Below are 20,864 nucleotides of genomic sequence, written 5' to 3'. Positions count from 1 at the left end.
TCCCTTATGCCATGGCAGCTTCTCATCTCCGACTCCAAGGGAGACTACCTCGTGTTTCTTATTCCCGTGTTTCAAAACTTCCTCCCACTTCTGGGGTACCATCTTCTGCAGCCTCCTCTGTGGTTACCTCTCCCATAGTCACTCCTGTATCTAATTCTTTCGCTGTCCTGGGCTCAGACGTCCCTACTTCAACGCCTCAGTCTGTTCTCGCTTCTTTGGGTTCTCCCTCACAAGCCTCGGTATCGACGAGATCTCGTACGACACCTCCTCCCAATCGTCCCTCTACTTCTCAGAAGTCAAAAAAAGGTCCTTTAACCCCTCCTTCCCTTCTTCCACCTCCTCATTTTACCTTCCCTGTCTCTGTACCTAGTTCTTCCCCTCTCACTGGCTCTGTTACAAGTGTAGAGGTTCACCCTCCTCCTCGTACTGTACCTTCCTCCCCTGTTCCCTCCCACGTTTCTTCCTCTTCTGCCACCTCCCAGGTTTCTGCCTCTTCTGTCCCCTTCCACGCTTCTTCTCCAGTTCCCTCCACCCTTTCGCCCCCCCCCCTACCTTGGTACGGTTCATTACAGTTCCAATCTTTACTCATCCTCCCCCTACCATCTCCAATATTGTCTCCCATACGACGTCTCTGAATTCCGAAACACTTGAAGCAATCTCTGAATATATTGTAGAGACCAAACCATCAATGGACACTGATCCACCCTCTGTTCCTTCTCTCTCCTCTCCTCCATCTGCGCAACTCCTTTCTTCGCAACGCACCGTTCCTTCGCTGCTTGAAAGTTTTCTTTTGCCTCCGCATGTGGACTTTTCTAACCCCTCTAGTCCGTAGGAACCCTTACCTGCGGATTTCAGGTATCTTTATCGTTGCCAGTTTTGGGCTATTTATAGTGGAATATACGCGGCCTCAGGGGTAATCGGGGGGAGCTTCAGATGTTACTCTCCCAGTTTTCCCCTGTTGGTGTTTGCTTACAGGAACCAAAATTACACACTGCTGTTATCTATCCCATCTCAGGCTATAATTTATTGTATTCTTCAGATCCTTTTCCTGATGGGACCTTTAATGAAAGTGCCCTTCTACGCACTGATATTCCGTACCATCAGCTATTTGTTCATACTTCGCTGCATTACACAGCAGCTCGTATCCACTTGCATAGGTGGTATACGCTCTGTTCTTTATATCTCTCTCCTTCTCAGGCATTATCTATTCCGGATATTGCCTTTCTTGTTTCGTCATTACCGCCACCGCTTCTGTTACTTGGCGATTTTATTATTATTAATTTTTTTATTATCACACTGGCCGATTCCCACCAAGGCAGGGTGGCCCAAAAAAGAAAAACTCGCCATCATTCACTCCATCACTGTCTTGCCAGAAGGGTGCTTTACACTACAGTTTTTAAACTGCAACATTAACACCCCTCCTTCAGAGTGCAGGCACTGTACTTCCCATCTCCAGGACTCAAGTCCGGCCTGCCGGTTTCCCTGAACCCCTTCATAAATGTTACTTTGCTCACACTCCAACAGCACGTCAAGTATTAAAAACCATTTGTCTCCATTCACTCCTATCAAACACGCTCACGCATGCCTGCTGGAAGTCCAAGCCCCTCGCAAACAAAACCTCCTTTACCCCCTCCCTCCAACCTTCCTAGGCCGACCCCTACCCTGCCTTCCTTCCACTACAGACTGATACACTCTTGAAGTCATTCTGTTTCGCTCCATTCTCTCTGCATGTCCGAACCACCTCAACAACCCTTCCTCAGCCCTCTGGACAACAGTTTTGGTAATCCCGCACCTCCTCCTAACTTCCAAACTACGAATTCTCTGCATTATATTCACACCACACATTGCCCTCAGACATGACATCTCCACTGCCTCCATCCTTCTCCTCGCTGCAACATTCATCACCCATGCTTCACACCAATATAAGAGCGTTGGTAAAACTATACTCTCATACATTCCCCTCTTTGCCTCCAAGGACAAAGTTCTTTGTCTCCCCAGACTCCTAAGTACACCACTCACCCTTTTCCCCTCATCAGTTCTATGATTCACCTCATCTTTCATAGACCCATCCGCTGACACGTCCACTCCCAAATATCTGAGTACATTCACCTCCTCTATACTCTCTCCCTCCAATCTGATATCCAATCTTTCATCACCTAATCTTTTTGTTATCCTCATAACCTTACTCTTTCCTTTATTCACTTTTAATTTTCTTCTTTTGCATACCGTACCAAATTCATCCACCAATCTCTGAAAGTGCCCTTCTACGCACTGATATTCTGTACCATCAGCTATTTGTTCGTACTTCGCTGCATTACACAGCAGCCCGTATCCACTTGCATAGGTGGTATACACTCTGTTCTTTATATCTCTCTCCTTCTCAGGCATTATCTATTCTGGATATTGCCTTTCTTGTTTCGTCATTACTGCCACCGCTTCTGTTACTTGGCGATTTTAATGCCCATCATTTCCTCTGGGGGGGTCTCACTTTGATTCCCATGGCATTCAGTTAGAGGCTTTTCTTGCTACCTACCCCCTCCATGTTTTAAATACAGGTACTCACACCCATTTTGATCCTCGGACTCACACTCTCTCTTGCATCGATCTCTCGGTCTGCTCTTCCTCCGCCGCATTAGACTTCACCTGGTCTGTTCTCCCAGATTTACATGACAGCGATCATTTCCCAATCATTCTTACTTCCCCTTCATATTCACCACCTCTTCGTATCCCACGCTGGCAATTTGATCGAGCAAATTGGAACCTTTACTCACAACTAACTGTTTTTAGTGAGGTTCCTTCTTCGTCTTCCATTGATGAGCTTTTACACCTCTTCTCGTCCTCCGTTTTAACCGCAGCTTCTCATTCTATACCCCAAACTTCGGGCAGGCATTCTCAGAAATGCGTGCCTTGGTGGTCTCCTGCTTGTGCTCGTGCAGTACGTTTGAAACGCACTGCATGGGGCAAGTACCGGTACAATAGAACCACGGAGAGACTTCTTGATTTTAAGCAGAAGCGTGCGATCGCTCGCCGTGTCATCCGTGACGCTAAACGCACTTGCTGGCTAGATTATGTCTCCACCATCACCTCTGCTTCCTCTGTGAGTGCAGTCTGGAAAAAAGTACGAAAACTGAGTGGTAAATATTCTCCTGACCTGGCTCCTGTTCTGCGGGTTGCCGGTGTTGATATAGCAAACCCACTAGATGTTGCCAATGAAATTGGCAATCATCTGGTCCGTATTTCTCAGGGGCTCCATCTATGCCCCTCGTTTCTTTCCTCAAAGTCTGCCAGAGAGTTAACACCCTTGGACTTTTCTTCTCTCAGAGAAGAACAGTATAATGTGCCTTTTACACTTCAAGAACTGGAGGCAACACTCTCAGCTTGCCAATCATCGGCAGCTGGGCCCGACGACATTCATATTCGTATGCTACAACATTTACATCAGTCAGCCCTTGCAGTCCTATTACGCCTTTTCAATCTTATTTGGTCACAAGGAGTTCTTCCACAGCCGTGGAAATCTGCCATTGTTCTCCCTTTCCGCAAACCAGGCACTATGGGACTTGAAGCCTCCCACTATCGTCCCATTGCTCCTACCAGTGCAGTTTGCAAAGTGATGGAACACCTGGTAAATAGACGTTTAGTGTGGTATTTAGAGACACACAACAGTCTCTCCACTTGTCAATATGGCTTTCGTAAGGGACGTTCTACCATAGACCCCTTACTATGCTTGGATACATGTGTTCGTAATGCCTTTGCGAATAACCACTCAGTTATTGCTATATTTTTTGACCTTGAGAAGGCATATGACACAACTTGGAGGTATATTTTGGCCCAAGCCCACTCCTTAGGCCTCCGAGGCAATCTACCATCCTTCCTTAAGAACTTTTTAACTGGCAGGCATTTCCGTGTTCGGGTTAATAATGTGCTCTCCCCGGACTTTATCCAAGCTGAAGGTGTCCCCCAGGGATGTGTTCTGAGCACAACACTTTTTCTCCTTGCTATAAATGATTTGGCCTCTAGTCTTCCATCAAATATTTGGTCATCACTCTATGTTGATGACTTCGCTATTGCCTGTGCAGGCGCTGACTGTCACCTCATTACAGTTTCTCTCCAGCATGCGGTTGACAGTGTTTCCAATTGGGCCACCACACATGGGTTTAAATTTTCCAGTGCGAAAACTCACCGAATTACTTTCACTAGACGCTCTGTCATCTCAGTCATCCTTTGTACTTCTATGGCTCCCGTATCCCTGAACGTGATTCATTCAGGTTTCTGGGCCTCCTCTTTGACTATAGGTTATCCTGGAAACCTCACATTACCTCTCTGAAGGCAACTTGTCACAGCTGGCTGAACCTTCTTAAAACCCTTGCTCATCTTTCATGGGGAGCTGGTCGTCGAACTCTCCTTCGCCTACATTCCACCCTCATTTTATCGAAACTTGATTATGGTGACCAGATATATTCAGCGGCCTCTCCTGCTACACTCTCTAGCCTTAACCCCATTCATCACCAAGGATTACGTTTATGCCTTGGTGCTTTTTGCTCTTCCCCTGTTGAGAGCCTCTATGCAAAAGCGAACGTTCCATCCTTATCCGATCGCCATGATGCCCATTGCCTTCGCTACTATGTACGTTCTCATGATCTCCGCAATCCTTCCATTTATAGAATGGTCACTGATATTAGAAGACATTCTTTATTTGTTCGCTGCCCCTGTTTACTCCGTCCCTTCTCTCTTCGCCTACATTCGCTCGTCTTCTCTCCAATTACCACCTTTCTATGTTCATGTAGCATCTCACTTTTCCCTACCCCCCTGGGAAGTTCCAGCTGTTCGAGTCTGTTCTTTCTCTCTCCCTTGCTCAAAAGCCCAACTGTCTATGGTCGCTTCCCGCTCTCTCTTTCTTGACCACTTCTACTCTCATTCTCATGCCATTGCAGTGTACACAGATGGCTCTAAGTCCTCTGACAGTGTAGGATTCGCGGCAGTGTTTCCGGACAGCATCGTACAAGGGCATTTACTATCTGCGGCTAGTATTTTTACTGCCGAATTGTATGCCATTCTTGCAGCACTTATCCGTATTGCATCTATGCCTGTGTCATCATTTGTGGTTGTCTCAGACTCCCTTAGTGCTTTACAGGCTATACAGAAATTTGATACACCTCACCCCTTAGACCTCCGTATCCAACTTTGGCTACGCTGCATCTTTACCAAGCATAAAGATATTGTTTTTTGTTGGGTCCCTGGTCATGTTGACATACAGGGCAATGAACAGGCAGACACTGCTGCACGGTCAGCAGTACATGACCTACCAGTTTCATATAGAGGTATTCCATTTATGGACTATTTTGCTGCAATAGCTACCCACTTTCACACCCGTTGGCAACAACATTGGTCTACTCTGCTCGGTAACAAACTTCAATCTATTAAACCGAGTATAGGTTACTGGCCGTCTTCTTGTCACCAGTGTCGTGGTTGGGAGACTACTCTCTCCCGTCTTCGCATTGGCCATACTCATCTTACTCATGGATATCTCATGGAGAGGCGCCCTGCTCCTCCCTGTGAGAATTGTCAGGTTCCATTATCAGTCAGCCACATTCTGTTAGACTGCCCATTTTATCAACGAGCACGCAGAATTTACCTCCGTCGTCGTCGTCTTCACTCCGCTGCTCTCTCTTTACCTTCCCTTCTCGCTGATGGACCCACCTTTCATCCAGACTCTCTCATTGACTTTTTGACAACAACTGACTTGCTTTACAAACTCTGATACCTTCAGCCCTTTCTACCTCAGTCTCTTGCTACCCTCTACCCCCACACTATCCCCTGCCCTGCTGTTTTCTGTAACCTACTGATCATCCCTCCCCCTTCTACTGCCCAATCCCCTCGCTTCCTTCCCTACCCTGCAGCGCTGTATAGCCCTTGTGGCTTAGCGCTTCTTTTTGATTATAATAATAATAATCCTATCTAATACACTCATGGTTGCTGGAAATCCAAGCCCCTCACCCACAAAACCTCCTTTACTCCTTCCCTCCAACCTTTTCAAGGATGACCCCTACCTTGCCTTCCTTCCCCTACAGATTTATATGCTCTCCAAGTCTTTCTGCTTTGATCCATTCTCTCTAAATGACCAAACCACCTCAACAACTCCTCTTCAGCCCTCTGACTAATACTTTTAGTAACTCCACACCTCCTCCTAATTTCCACACTCGGCATTCTCTGCAAAATATTTACACCACACATTGCCCTTAGACAGGACATCACTGCTTCCAGCTGCCTCCAAGCTTTACTCCCATATAAGAGTGTTGGTACCACTGTACTTTTGCACATTCCCTTCTTTGCCTCCATGGATAACATTTTTTGTCTCCACAGACACCTCGACGCACCACTCACCATTTTTCCTTCATCAGTTCTATGGTTAAGCTCATCCTTCATAAATCTATCTGCTGACAAGTCAACTCCCAAATATCTGAAAACATTTAAATCTGTAGAAGGAAGGCGGGGTAGGGGTCGTCCTCAAAAAGGTTGGAAGGAAGGGGTAAGGGAGGTTTTGTGGGCGAGGGGCTTGGACTTCCAGCAGGCTTGCATGAGCGTGTTCGATAGGAGTGAATGGAGACGAATGGTATTTGGGACCTGACGATCTGTTGGAGTGTGAGCAGGGTAATATTTAGTGAAGGGATTCAGGGAAACCGGCTATTTTTATATAGCCGGACTTGAGTCCTGGAAATGGGAAGTACAATGCCTGCACTCTAAAGGAGGGGTTTCGGGATATTAGCAGTTTGGAGGGATATGTTGTGTATCTTTATACGTATATGCTTCTAAACTGTTGTGTTCTAAGCACCTCTGCAAAAACAGTGATTATGTGTGAGTGAGATGAAAGTGTTGAATGATGATGAAAGTATTTTCATTTTGGGGATTTTCTTTCTTTTTGGCCCTGCCTCGGTGGGAGATGGCCGACTTGTTGGAAAAAAAAAAATTTACTCCTTCCATACTCCCTCTCTCCAATGAATATCCAAGTTTTCTTTATCTAAATCATTTGATACCCTCATCACCTTACTCTTATCTATGTTCACTTTCAACTTTCTACCTTTACATGCCCTCCCAAACTCGTCCACTAACCTTTGCAACTTTTCTTTAGAATCTCCCATTAGCACAGTATCATCAGCAAAAAGTAACTGTGTCAACTCCCATTTTCTTTTTGATTCCCCATAATTTAATCCCACCCCTCTCCCCAACACCCTTTTATTTACTTCTTTTACAACCCCATCTATAAATATGTTAAACAACCATAGTGACATTACACATCCCTTTCTAACACCTACTCTTACTGGGAAGTAATATCCGTCTCCTACACACCCTAACCTGAGCCTCACTTCCATCATAAAAACTCTTTCTAGCATTTAGTAACTTACTAACTATTCCATACACTTGCAACATTGCTCCCCTGTCCACTCTATCATATGCCTTTTCTAAATCCAAAAATACCATGATAACTTCCCTATCTTTATCTAAATACTGGTCACATATATGCTTCAATGTAACCACTTGATCTATGCATCTCCTACCCATTCTAAAGCCTCCTTGCTCATCTGCAATCCTGCTCTCTGTCTTATCTCTAATTCTTTCAATAATAACCCTACCATACACTTTACCTGGTATTCTCAGTAAGCTTTTTATTTTTTTTTATTAACACATTGACCATTTCCCACCAAGGTAGGGTGGCCTGAAAAAGAAAAGCTTTTACCATCATTCACTCTATCACTGTCTTGCCAGAGGTGCACTTACACTACAGTTATAAAACTGTAACATTAACACCCCTCCTTCAGAGTGCAGACACTGTGCTTCCCATCTCCAGGACTCAAGTCTGGCCTGCCAGTTTCCTTGAATCCCTTCATAAATATTACCCTGCTCACACTTCAACAGCACATCAAGTCCTAAAGACCATTTGTCTCCATTCACTCTTATTGAACATGCTCATGCATGCTTGCTGGAAGTTCAAGCCCCTCGCACACAAAACCTCCTTTTCTAGCTCCCTCTGACCTCTGCCCTACCTTCCCTCCACTACAGATATATACACTCTCAGTCATTCTATTTTGTTCCACCCTCTCTACATGTCTGAACCGCCTCAACAACCCCTCCCCAGCTCTCTGAATAGTAGTTTTGGTAATCCCATACCTTTTAATTTCCAAACTACGAATTCTCTGCATTGTATTCACACTACACATTGTCCTTAGATGTGACATCTCCAGTGCCTCCAGCCTTCTTGTTGCAACATTCACCACCCATGCTTCACACCCATATAAGAGCATTGCTACAACTATACTTTTATACATTCCCCTCTCTGGTTTGTCTGCACAGACTCCTCAGTACACCACTCACCTTTTATCCCTTGTCAATTCTATGATTCACCTTCTTTCATAGACCCATCTGCTGACACGTCAACTCTTAAATATCTGAATACATTCACCGCCGCCACACACACTCCCTCCAATCTGATATCAAATCTTTCGTTACTTTTTTTTTTTTTTTTTTGTAATGCTCATCACCTTATTCTTCCCTATATTCACTTTTAATTTTCTTCTTTTACATTCCCTTCCAAACTCGTCCACAAACCTCTGCAACTTCTCTTCAGAATCTCCCAGAAGTGCAGTGTCATCAGCAAAGAGCAACTGTGACAACTCCCACTTTGTGTTCGAGCCTTTATCTTTTAACCTCACACCTCTTGCCAACACCCAAGCATTCAATTATCTTACAGCCCCATCTATAAATGTATTGAACAACCATGGTGACATCACACATCCTTATCTAAGGCCTACTTTTACTGGACAAGGATGTGTGATGTCACTATGGCTGTTCAATATATTTATAGATGGGGTGGTAAGAGAAATGAATACACAGGTGTTGGCAAGAGGTGTGGGGTTAAAAGATAAAGAATCTAACACAAAGTGGGAGTTGTCACAGTTGCTCTTTGCTGATGACACTGTGCTTTTAGGAGATTCGGAAGAGAAATTGCAGAGGTTGGTGGATGAGTTTGGTAGGGTATGTAAAAGTAGAAAATTAAAAGTGAATATAGGAAAGAGTAAGGTGATAAGGATTAAAAAACAAAATGAATGGGGTCTATATTTCCTTCTGATCATTCTACCTTGCTGGGAAAGAGCTGATCTTAAAAAAAAAAAACTGCATATTAATTAAAATGCTCTAATTTTTTTCAGTGACTGGCTGAAGGATCCTTTTATTGTGCCTGTCAAGGAACTGAAGGGCCATAAGATGTTTGAGGGTCTCTGTGTACTGGATGTAACATGGCATCCATATGAACCATTCCTTTTCACCTCTGGAGCTGATGCTACTATTAGGCTTTGGCACTGAGTGTAGTTGTTTAAATCAAATGTAGGTATAAATGATGGAACAATTCTGTGTAAAATGCTGATTATGAGATACAATGATGTCTCATTCTTCAACACTAGCACTAACCCAGATAAAAGATGCATGAATCATCATCGTATTGTGGCAGCAGTGAATGAACCTTGTGTAGTTATCTCTTACTTCGTGAATAGAATAATTACATTCTTAATATGACTTAATTTCTTATGCACCTGGTATAAAAATTTAGCCTGCCAGAATACATAATTTTTGGGTATGTGTATTTTCTGTCCTGGGCTTTTGAATGAAGATAAACATTGTGATACATCATTTACATTGTGTACCTATATGTTTGCTAAACTGAGATAGTGCAACTCTAATAAAACACTGAAAATTATTTTAATAATATAACCTTTATTGCACATTATTAACTTTTTTTAATTGCATCTCTTGCAAACCAGTTGATTTCCATTTTAGAAGAGATGGAAATTTATTATTTTTGCAGCTAACTTTAGCGCTGTATTTTTTGTGAAAATATTTCACAAAAACAAACACTAAACCAAGTATTTTCTACTTAGCAGGAATTTTCAACAAACTGTAAGCCCACACTGACTCATCTGGATTTACTGTTAGTTTTGGATATACAGAAATATGTAAACTCATTTGGTATGAGTGATCCAGTTCTATTGGATCACTCATTCTTCTCTCACTGGCTTTTCATGCTGAAGGGCTTTTAATCTAAGGAAATGGATCTGTCCTCTCTGAATCTATTGTGACTACTCCCCTCAAGAGAGGTTCCTTGATGCTGGTGAGGGGCTCTTGAGCTAGGGAATTGGATCTGTGCTCTGGTTCCCTGACTTAAGCCTGAATATCTTCCATATTCCCCCTCCCACATGTGCTGTATAATCCTACAGGTTTAGTGCTCCCCCATGATTAAAATAATAATGTGACTACCTCTCATTCCTCAGCTGCTGTATGATCAATTGGTTTATCAATTTCCCCTAAACCTAATAATAGTGATAATTTGAAATAAGTCAGTCTCCTCAAGGGAGGGTCCTTGATGCCGGTGAGGGGCTCTTGATCCCAGGAATTCGACTCTTCCTACCCTTCCTTGGATCAAACATGATTGCCCTCCATTTCCAAGGTAATGTATGACCTCCAAATACAGTGGTCCCTTGTGCTATGATATTAATCCATTCCAGATATATTGTACCTCAAAATTATTGTAACTCAAACTACAGAATGTATGGTTTTATGGTAATTTGTTCTACAACACCATGACACACTAAATCTGCCTTTGGATACATTTTGTTTAAATACTTGAGGTTTTCTGAGTTGTAAACATGCATAAGCTCCAGAGGCATTGACACTCAGCAGCATATTAAGCCTGTCTTTCATAGGCTTATACCAAAGCAAAGTGGCAGGTCGAGGGCGGCAGATAGGTTGGGAGCCAAATCTGCCTGCATGCTTGCCAGCCTAACATTTACACTTTTCTTTTTGCCGTTTCATCCCATCTGTGTCAGATACAGGCATTTAGTACTGTACACGTACTGTCTCCCTCTTACTATCCTTTCCCCCTTCCTCTCACTCCAGAACATTCCCTCCACCATTTCATTGAAGGCTGGTAGGCCACAGCAAACACGGCAAGAAGGGCAGGCCGGCAGATTGGTAAAGAATGTAGATGCTGTTTTATACTGTCCATGTCTGATACATGTGTGTTACAAACACACACTCCCTCCCTTTGACTTCCTCCATACCACCCTCCCCCCACCTCCCCTTCCACTCCAACACTCCATTTAAGACCTTTAAGGGACCACTGCATAGTATAATAATAATAACTCAAGAAATCGTAATGACACGATTGCAAATAAACCATACCCCCGGCCGGGGGTAGAAATATACCTAGTTGGATGAATCTTATTGTGGCTAGCTGGTCTAGTGGCTAACGCGACGGGCTGGAGTTTTGAGACTCTATGACCGCGGGTTCAATCCCGGCCGGGGGTATGGTTTATTTGCAATCGTGTCATTACGATTTCTTGAGTCATGTTGACGGCAGTGAAGGGACTTGAGCTAGAGTTCGTCACGGCCACGCTAGCTGGAGATTCGTCTGTAAAAACTTGCATTTGTGGTCACAGAGGTGCCTGTGCTAACTTTCCTATGGTGTAGAAATATACCTAGTTGGATGAATCTTATTGTGGCTAGCTGGTCTAGTGGCTAACGCGACGGGCTGGAGTTTTGAGACTCTATGACCGCGGGTTCAATCCCGGCCGGGGGTATGGTTTATTTGCAATCGTGTCATTACGATTTCTTGAGTCATGTTGACGGCAGTGAAGGGACTTGAGCTAGAGTTCGTCACGGCCACGCTAGCTGGAGATTCGTCTGTAAAAACTTGCATTTGTGGTCACAGAGGTGCCTGTGCTAACTTTCCTATGGTGTAGAAATATACCTAGTTGGATGAATCTTATTGTGGCTAGCTGGTCTAGTGGCTAACGCGACGGGCTGGAGTTTTGAGACTCTATGACCGCGGGTTCAATCCCGGCCGGGGGTATGGGATAATAATAATAATAATAATAATAATGTCCTTCAAGTTTGTAATAGAAAAAAAACAAATGTGGAAAGCAAAGGAAATAACACCAAAATTACTGAATTAGGTAAATGTGGGGGATGCTAAATGTGAAGTAGACAAAGTTTTTCAATGAAAAGTGCACCTTAAATATAGCAGATTTGTACCCCAAACATGGCACATGAATGTAATAATACACTATTCTAAACAAGCAACTGAAATGGAAGACACTGAAAATTTGAGTTGGAAAAAGTTACTACAGGAAGTTGACAAGAGTAAAGCAACAGGACCAGATGCGACAGCACCATGGGTCTTAAAACAATGTGCTCATTAACTAAATTATCTATTTTTCTTTTTTTGTACACAATAGAATGTTAGACAAATGAGAAAGGCACATTTTTTCCTGTTTTTAAAAGGTGACAGAAAAGACCCTTGGGCAAGGGTGCTTATGGATGATGGAATTTGATGTGGTAAGTGCCATAGAAATGAAAATGGAAAACTGCTAAAGCAGACAACATGATAAAATATTAAAAGCATCAAGCAATGACCTAGGGTTCAAAAGTAGTTGTACGTGAGTGGTTCAGAAAAATACACAGCTTCTAGAGCAAGTATGATCAGACCTACGAGGCCAGCAACCAAGAGCCAAGATCCATTTTCTGTCAACACTATTTGAGGAGGGAGGTAAATGGTTTTTTTTTTTTTTTTTTTTTTTTTAACCATTCAAATTTTTACTGCAAAATACTGACTTATCATTAAAAAGTAGACAGCTTTTGGTACTGTAATAACTGATACGATAGGGAGTGAGGTTAGTGTAGCAACAAATATTTGAGGCATTGTCCATGGAAAATGAAAATAATCTGATTGTGACTTGGGATTTTATAATTTCTGACCACTTAACTTTCTAGTGGGAGCTCCAGGTGGGAGTAAAGATAGCAGTCTAGCTGCATGATTCAGAACAGACTAAAGTCTTAAGCAACAGAGATATGGGAGGAAGCACAAAATAAGCCCAGTGAAAACTGGGTGCAGTGGGCACAATAAGGGAACGTTCTATCAACATTCATGGCCCCAGTAGAAACACTGCTGGGACAAATGTATTAATCTTCAGGAGGAAACTGGGTATCTTCAGGTGCCAGATTAACCAGGTTGTGATGGACATGTGGGCCACCAGCAGCAACAACTTGGTTGACCAGGCAAACACCAGACATGGCTGGGCTGCTGTTGTAGAAAAACTTTCTGAACTCATTGAAGGTATATCAAAGGTAAGTAATTTGGCAAACCCACAAACAACTGCAAAATTCAGTTTGAGATAAAACAACTGCATTGATAAGAACCAAGATTTCTTTCTAATTGCATAAAGATTGTGGTGATAGTTGCCAGAGTTAACAATCTTGGATGATATACCCAGCAAATGACAGTCCCTTCAAGGAAGGTTCCTTCATGCCGGTGATTGAACCTATAAGCTCTCCATTACCTTAGGTACTGTATGACCCCTACTGGTTTAGTGCTCCCTCCATAAATGTAATAATATGACAAAGACATCCAGGCAAACACCCAGATCTTTCACTCATCTCACAGCTGCACACTAACATAATCAATGGGACCAAAATCTCCCATCTATACTTCCCTGAGATATACCCCTGACTCTCTAGATAAGTCTTGCCTTTGTTTAGTTTCAAGGAAGTTAGGGAGGACTTAATTGTGCCAAATGTACTTAGAGATGACAGAATCAGTAATGACGGAGAAGTCACGTTCGTTGTCATAAGTAAACTGGCATCATTAGGATAGCAAATAATTTGGTGTGTAATCTAGAAGCCCAGTTGTTAATTGTTATACCAACTAAATCTTTCTTTCTTTCTTTCAACACACCGGCCGTATCCCACCAAGGCAGGGTGGCCCAAAAAGAAAAACGAAAGTTTCTCTTTTAAATTTAGTAATTTATACGGGAGAAGGGGTTACTAGCCCCTTGCTCCTGGCATTTTAGTCGCCTTTTACAACACGCATGGCTTACGGAGGAAGAATTCTGTTCCACTTCCCCATGGAGATAAGAGGAAATAAACAAGAACAAGAACTACAAAGAAAATAGAAGAATACCCAGAGGGGTATGTGTATATATATGCTTGTACATGTATGTGTAGTGTGACCTAAGTGAAAGTAGAAGTAGCAAGACATACTTGAAATCTTGCTATATAATTAATATTTTCATACTAAGTTTTTTGGCATTACCAAAATTATTATTCAGAGGGCTAAGGAGGGGTTGTTGAGGTGGTTTGGACATTTAGAGAGGATGGAGGAAAATAGGATGATCAGAAGGGCATATAAATCTGGGGAAGAGGGAACGAGGAGTAGAGGTCATCCTAGGAAATGTTGGAGGGAGGGAGGTAAAGGAGGTTTTGATAAACAAGATATTTGTGCAACATCTGGGTATCTTTATTCTGGAAATGTTATGCTAGCCAGTGGCTTCTTCAGTCCAGTGCAGAGAAACAGAAGATAAGATGGAGTTTGAAGTAGTCAGTGCCTCAGCCTGAGGGACTGATTACCTCAGACTACTCCGTCTACATCAAGATATTTGTAAGATTTATAGTAGCTGATGTTTTTATCCTTCAAAGCGATGGATGGGGCAAGTCATTTGCTTGTTAATATTTTAAGTTTAAGATGATAATAAGATGAAGCCTAAGAGATTACATATTACTTGAACTTCATTACAAATTGTACTTATTTTCTTATGCACTACTGTAGGGATCATGTCATTAGTATAGCTTACAGCTGTATGCAAGGTTGGCAGAGTAATAAACATGTTAGTGGAAATGGAAAAACCCATTCAGATATTAATATAACAATAAATAGCTGTATTATTAGGCCTATAAGGCCCTCTTCAGAGGACCTTAAAGGAGAAATGTACAGTCCCAAATTTTAGGTGATGAGCATTGATTATTAAATAGGTGAAGAGCACTGATTATTACATTAATATGATTAAGAAGACCGCCTTAATGTGGTGTACATACTCGACATTTCACTAGTCCTCGGGATAGACACTGGTAGCAAGTTCAAGACTAGGCTTAAAAACACCCAGTCTGCCTTCTAAAACCCTGACAGAGAATATATATTTTCTTCTGTAGGTGACCTAATGAGTAGACTGACATCAATATTAATTTGGACTAGCTCATAAATGGTAGTTGTTTTATTTGCAGTATCAGATGTAGATTTTATGCCAATTAATATGACAAGACTAGTAGCAGTGCCCAGTAAAATGGTAGTTTGATCCATTGAAGTGCTTTTCCTTTTAGTCTTGCCTACTTCTCTTGTGAGGTACTGTGTCAAAAGCCTTGTTGCAGTCCAAGAAAATGCAGTCTACCCATCCCCCTTTCTTCTGTTACCTTGTAGTAGAACTTCCGTAGGTTGTGACATGATTTTCCATACTTGAACCTGTGCTGGTTGTCATGTATGAGCCCACTCCTTGCTAGGTGCTCCACCACTCTTCTGATACTCTCCATAACTTTACATGCTATACATGTCAGTGACACTGGTATGTAGTTTAACGCTGTCTCTCTCCTTTCTTAAAAATTTAGGACTACATTTCCTGTCTTCCAAACCTCTGGCAGTTGCCCTGTTTCGATAGACTTGTTGAAGATTGTTGTTAGTAGCACACACAAGTGTCTACTTCCTCTGTCAAGACCCAACTGAGGGCATATAGGACTGTAGACAGTGGTGTCAGAGTACACCTGTGGATTCCATCTTACATTGAGCATCATATGCTTAATAGAACTAATGAATTGGCAAAGGCATATGCCTTGAAGGAGGGAGTAGATTATAATTTTGGGCTGCCAGTTAACAGTTTGAGAACAATAATAAGACAAGAACTTCAACTGAGACTTACAACAGTCCATCTACCATCATTTTGGCTGGCTCAACCTGGAGGTTGGTCTCGGAGTCAATGCCCCAACGGCCCAGTCCATGGCCAGAATTCCCTTGGATCAGGGCCTGATCAACTAGGCTGTTACTGCTGGCCGCACGCAATAGAACATACGACCCACAGCCTGGCTGGTCAGGTACTGAGTTTTGGAATCTGTTGGTCCCTCTGGAAGACAGCCAGAGGTCTATTGATAATATCCCCTTGTGTATGATGAGAGGCCGTTGTACAATCTTGGGCCCTGGGTACTGAATGTTTTCTTTCAGTGTACTCACGGCACACCTGGTTTTCAATAGACGTATGTTGCACTGTGTTGAGTCTTTTGCTATCGTAGGGAGTGATATTTTTACACAAGCCAGTTTTACATGCTAAAGCTATCATACTTCAGCTTATTCCAAAGTCCAGCCACTATCCCCCAATTGGGATGCCACCCACAAAAGTCGACTAACACCAAGGTACCTGCATACAGCTTAAGTGAACGGGCAGCATGTGCAAGGAAATATACCCAACATTTCCAATCATGCTGGGGGATCAAATCGCAACCCCTCATATCCCCTCAAGGGAGGTTCCTTGACGCTGGTGAGGGACTCTTGATCTAGGGAATTGGATCTGTGCTCCAGTTCCCTGAAATGAGCCTGAATACCTTCCATCCCCCCCCCCACATGCCTACCTACCTACCTGCTGTATAATCCTACGGATTTAGCTCTCCTCCATGATTATAATATTATTTTCTGCTTCCTGGCACCAAAAATTTTTTTTTTTGTTATTGGGTGGTTGTAACAGCAATACTTAGCTTCCCAAGGTTTGTGGTTTCTGTACCTCCAAATCCCTTTCAAGTGATACGCAAGTCAGTCTGGAGATAAAACAACGCACTTCTTTAGTCAGGAGGTCACGGCATTTTCTTGGGTGGTCGAAACTGGACATCTCATTCGTTTTCCCAGATATTCCATGTGCACCTATATCTCAAGCATAGAATTTGCACAATTCTGTTTTTTGTTGGCTGGAATTTGTGGGGGTTGGGTTGCCAGATGGTGCTGTTTCTAGAGCTGCTCGAGCACTATCTTCAGCAACAGTACCAGAATCACCACCACCACCTTTTTCTAGAACTGTAGTAACACTGTCCCCAGAAGCAGAATCCGAACCAGTGCCACCACCAGCTGATGGGTTGCCCCTTGCAGCATCCCTACCATGAGGTGCTTCAAGCATCACCCTTCCATGAGGTGCTTCAACCATCACCCCTACCATGAGGTGCTTCAACTATCACCCCTGCCATGAGGTGCTTCAACCATCACCCCTATCATGAGGTGCTTCAACCATCACCCCTACCATGAGGTGCTTCAACCATCACCCCTACCATGAGGTGCTTCAACCATCACCCCTACCATGAGGTGCTTCACGCATCACCCCTACCATGAGGTGCTTCACGCATCACCCCTACCGTGAGGTGCTTCAACCATCACCCCTACCATGAGGTGCTTCAACCATCACCCCTACCATGAGGTGCTTCAACCATCACCCCTACCATGAGGTGCTTCAACCATCACCCCTACCATGAGGTGCTTCAAGCATCACACCCACCATAGTTCCAGTAACAACCACAGTGAACCACCAACAACCAGCAGTTATCTTAGTGCGTGTGAAGCCCCTGCCAGGGTCCTCACAACTCCTTATTGCCAGTAGTAGTTACCTTAAACACACACTGGTATACACCTCGCCTCACGGCGGGCAGCGTTGCGTGCCCAACCTGCCATATATGTCTGTGTGTGTGTGAGGGTGACCAGCGGCTACCACCATACTGACTTGTCTGACCCTGTCAACACTCTCCCCTACCTCACCACCATACACACTTGTCTGACCCTGCCAACACTCTCCCTCTACCTCACCACCATACACACTTGTCTGACCCTGCCAACACTCTCCTACCTCACCACCATACTCACTTGTCTGACCCTGCCAACACTCCTACCTCACCACCATACACACTTTTCTGACCCTGCCAACATTCTCCCTCTACCTCACCGCCATACTCACTTGTCTGACTCTGCCAACACTCTCCTACCTCACCACCATACTCACTTGTCTGACCCTGCCAACACTCTCCTACCCCTCCACCATACTCACTTGTCTTTCTCTGCCATCACACTCCCCAACCTCACCACCATACACACTTGTCTGACCCTGATCTCTCCCCTGCTTCTCCTCATTTACCCTTTCTCTTTTTCTTCCTTCCCTTGTTCCTCTTCCTCCTCCTCCTGCTGCTGCTCCTCCACTCCTCTCTTCCCAGAACCTCCTCCACAACAGTCCTCCTTTTAAGGAAGAAAGGCAGCAGCTGGCCGACCTGACTTGCAGTTTGTCTGTGGTTCTACTCAGACCCTGGGCAGTGTGGGCACGCCGCCTTCACCAGCTGCTGCTGCTGTACTCACCTATTTGTGGTTGCAGGGGTGCAGCTGCTACGGTGCTGCTGCTGCTGCTGAAGTGCCGTTGCTGTTTCTGAGCTACTGCTGCTGTTGTTCTTGCTCCTGCTGTTAAAACTTCTGAGCTGCTGCTGCTAATGCTTCTGACTACTGCTGTTTCTGGTTCTGCTGTGCTGCTCCTGACCTGCTGTTTGGGAAAGCGGCGTCTGCCAGATCCTGGGAACACCACCACCTGGTGCTGCTGCTGCTGCTGCTGCTGGGTCAGAGGAAAGAGGCTTACGTATGGTCACAATCCCCTCAACACACATTCATGTGTACCAGCGGACATACACATACCTACATGGAGTCTACCTGGAGGGTACCCAGGGGGTCAACGCCCCCGCGGCCTAGTCCACACACACTGAAATTATTTGATAGAGGGATATAGGAATAAAAAATTCACCGGAAGATCACATAAATAAAACTGAGAAACTCGTATGGTAAACTGGAAAATAATTTTGAAATATATGGATAGTGCAGTGTTATATTAGGCGAAAATTGGAATGTACATCGGTTAGTGTGGTGTCCATACCTGAAAAAATAAATAGATAAGCTAGAAAATGCTCAAAGAGCTACAAATGGCTGCCAGAGTAACATGAATTATGAGGAAGTACAAAGGAGATCAAGACTGATATCTAAGCTGAGGGGAACTAATTAAGAGGAAAGAATGCGAACGCTAGACCTAATGTGACTGGAAGAACGATGAACTTGATGTGGCTCTTATCATGACATAGAATTCAGGGAGCAAACAGGGAATACAAGAATAGGAAACTATATACCAAGAATGTAACAAGAACACAAATGGGTATGGTTGGAGGCTATATATACATCTGAGCCACAGGGATGTTAGGAAATGTTTCTTCAGCTTATGACCCCTCAAGGAAGGTTCCTTGATGTTGGTGAGGGGCTCTTGATTTAGGGAATTGGATCTGTGCTCCAGTTCCCCGAATTAAGTCTGAATGCCTTCCACATCCCCCCCCCAGGCGCTGTATAATCCTCCGGGTTTAGCGCTTCCCCCCCTCAAGGAAGGTTCCTTGATGTTGGTGAGGGGCTCTTGATTTAGGGAATTGGATCTGTGCTCCAGTTCCCTGAATTAAGCCTGAATGCCTTCCACACTCCCCCCCAGGCGCTGTATAATCCTCCGGGTTTAGCGCTTCCCCCTTGATTATAATAATAATAATTAGCGCTTCCCCCTTGATTATAATAATAATAATCTTCAGCTTATGAGCAGTTATTAAGTGAGACTGAACTCAACAGTGACAGATTAAATAGACTTCGAACAGGCCTTCAAAAAACAAACACAAGAAGAGAATTTCACGTTAGTCGTGAGGTAAGAGGCAGACAAAGAACTGCAGCACACACTCCAGAAAACCCAAAACTCGAGTAGATACAGTAAATAAAAAACAGCGTAATTCGTGTTTCCCGCAAGGAGAAACGGGTGGAAACATTGGACGTGTTTCCTTACACCTGCCATCCATGTTCACCCAGCAGTAAAATGGGTACCTGGGTGTTAGTTGACTGGTATGGGTCGCATCCTGGGACAAAACTGACCTAATTTGCCCGAAATGCTCAGCATAACAAGGGGCTTTCTATATAGTAGTATGTCACTGATGTCAGCTAGAACTGTATACAATATACATGTACTTGTAGAAAAAAAGATATTATTATTATTATTAAATGCTTATCCTGTTTCAAGTGTTTGTTATTCATTTATAGGCTCGTTGTCTCTCACACACACACACACACGAGGCAGAGGATGTGTAGTTCAGCTGGGCTTGTGAGGTCTCTGGGGAGACCTAATTTAACCAATTATATGGTCACACCTTGCCTTGGCGAACGTCTGTCAGCCACGCCTTTTCGGCTTAAGACTGAGGTCTTTTGTCCTGGACGGCGTCAGACCTCAGCGTCAGATCAACACCCCGTGTGCACACCTCATTGTGGGGGGTGCTCTCGGGACAATATAAGCCCAAGGAACAGCTGAGCAGAGAGACTTCGAGCGGAGCTGCTGCTGAGGTGCAGGGCTCGGGAGAAGGCTGTTGAAGTCTCTGGAGGAGACTGTTGGAGGCATTGGGCAGACTACTGGCTTGGCGCAGTACTCGTGCTGTGTAGGTCTTGTAACCTGTGGCTTAGTTCCTTTGATGAACTGTCCTCTGAACTATATTGTAAGTTATATTCATTTTGGTCAAGTTGATTGTGTTCCCTGGCTCACTGCTTATGTGTACCACCCCATTTATCTAAACCACAATGTTCTCCTGTTCCCAAATATATTATTGTACAAGGACTTAATAATAAACTGTGAGTAGAATAGTAATATTCACTGTCCCCGTTATTTACTCATTCATTATTTTATTTCAAGTAGTGAGAGGGTGAGTAGTGTGGTGGGTAGAGTAATGAGAGGTGATGGTATGGTCACCAGTGACCTCACATTACCTACCTACCTCCACTAATCATCTCTACCGACTCGCCTCTCCTGCCTATCGCCTACTGACTCCCTCCGTTTACTCCCATATTCCCCTAATCATTACCCCCCTACATGACAAGGAATGGTTTGTTTCCAACAGCATCAGAAATAATAGGAAGACCAGAACGAGCC

General features: G+C 43.8%; 1 protein-coding gene across 2 annotated transcripts in view; it reads left to right on the top strand.

The window, feature by feature from the left end:
* The window catches only part of LOC128697606 (ribosome biogenesis protein BOP1 homolog), a 91,426-nt gene extending 81,681 nt beyond the window's left edge, over positions 1–9,745 (top strand). The window contains exon 14 of one of the 2 annotated variants that reach the window (XM_070090208.1): positions 9,201–9,745. In XM_070090208.1, the coding sequence (XP_069946309.1) occupies positions 9,201–9,354 (154 nt within the window). In that variant the 3' untranslated portion in view covers positions 9,355–9,745. The remainder of the gene's footprint in view (positions 1–9,200) is intronic. The other variant, XM_070090207.1, reaches the window with a different exon arrangement.
* Positions 9,746–20,864: the final 11,119 nt, after the last annotated feature.

The sequence above is a fragment of the Cherax quadricarinatus genome, chromosome 31 (genome assembly GCF_038502225.1).
Source record: "Cherax quadricarinatus isolate ZL_2023a chromosome 31, ASM3850222v1, whole genome shotgun sequence".
Taxonomy (NCBI): Eukaryota; Metazoa; Arthropoda; class Malacostraca; order Decapoda; family Parastacidae; genus Cherax; species Cherax quadricarinatus.
The sequence above is the reverse complement of the archived record's forward strand: the minus strand, read 5'-3'. Positions and strand labels throughout refer to the sequence as shown.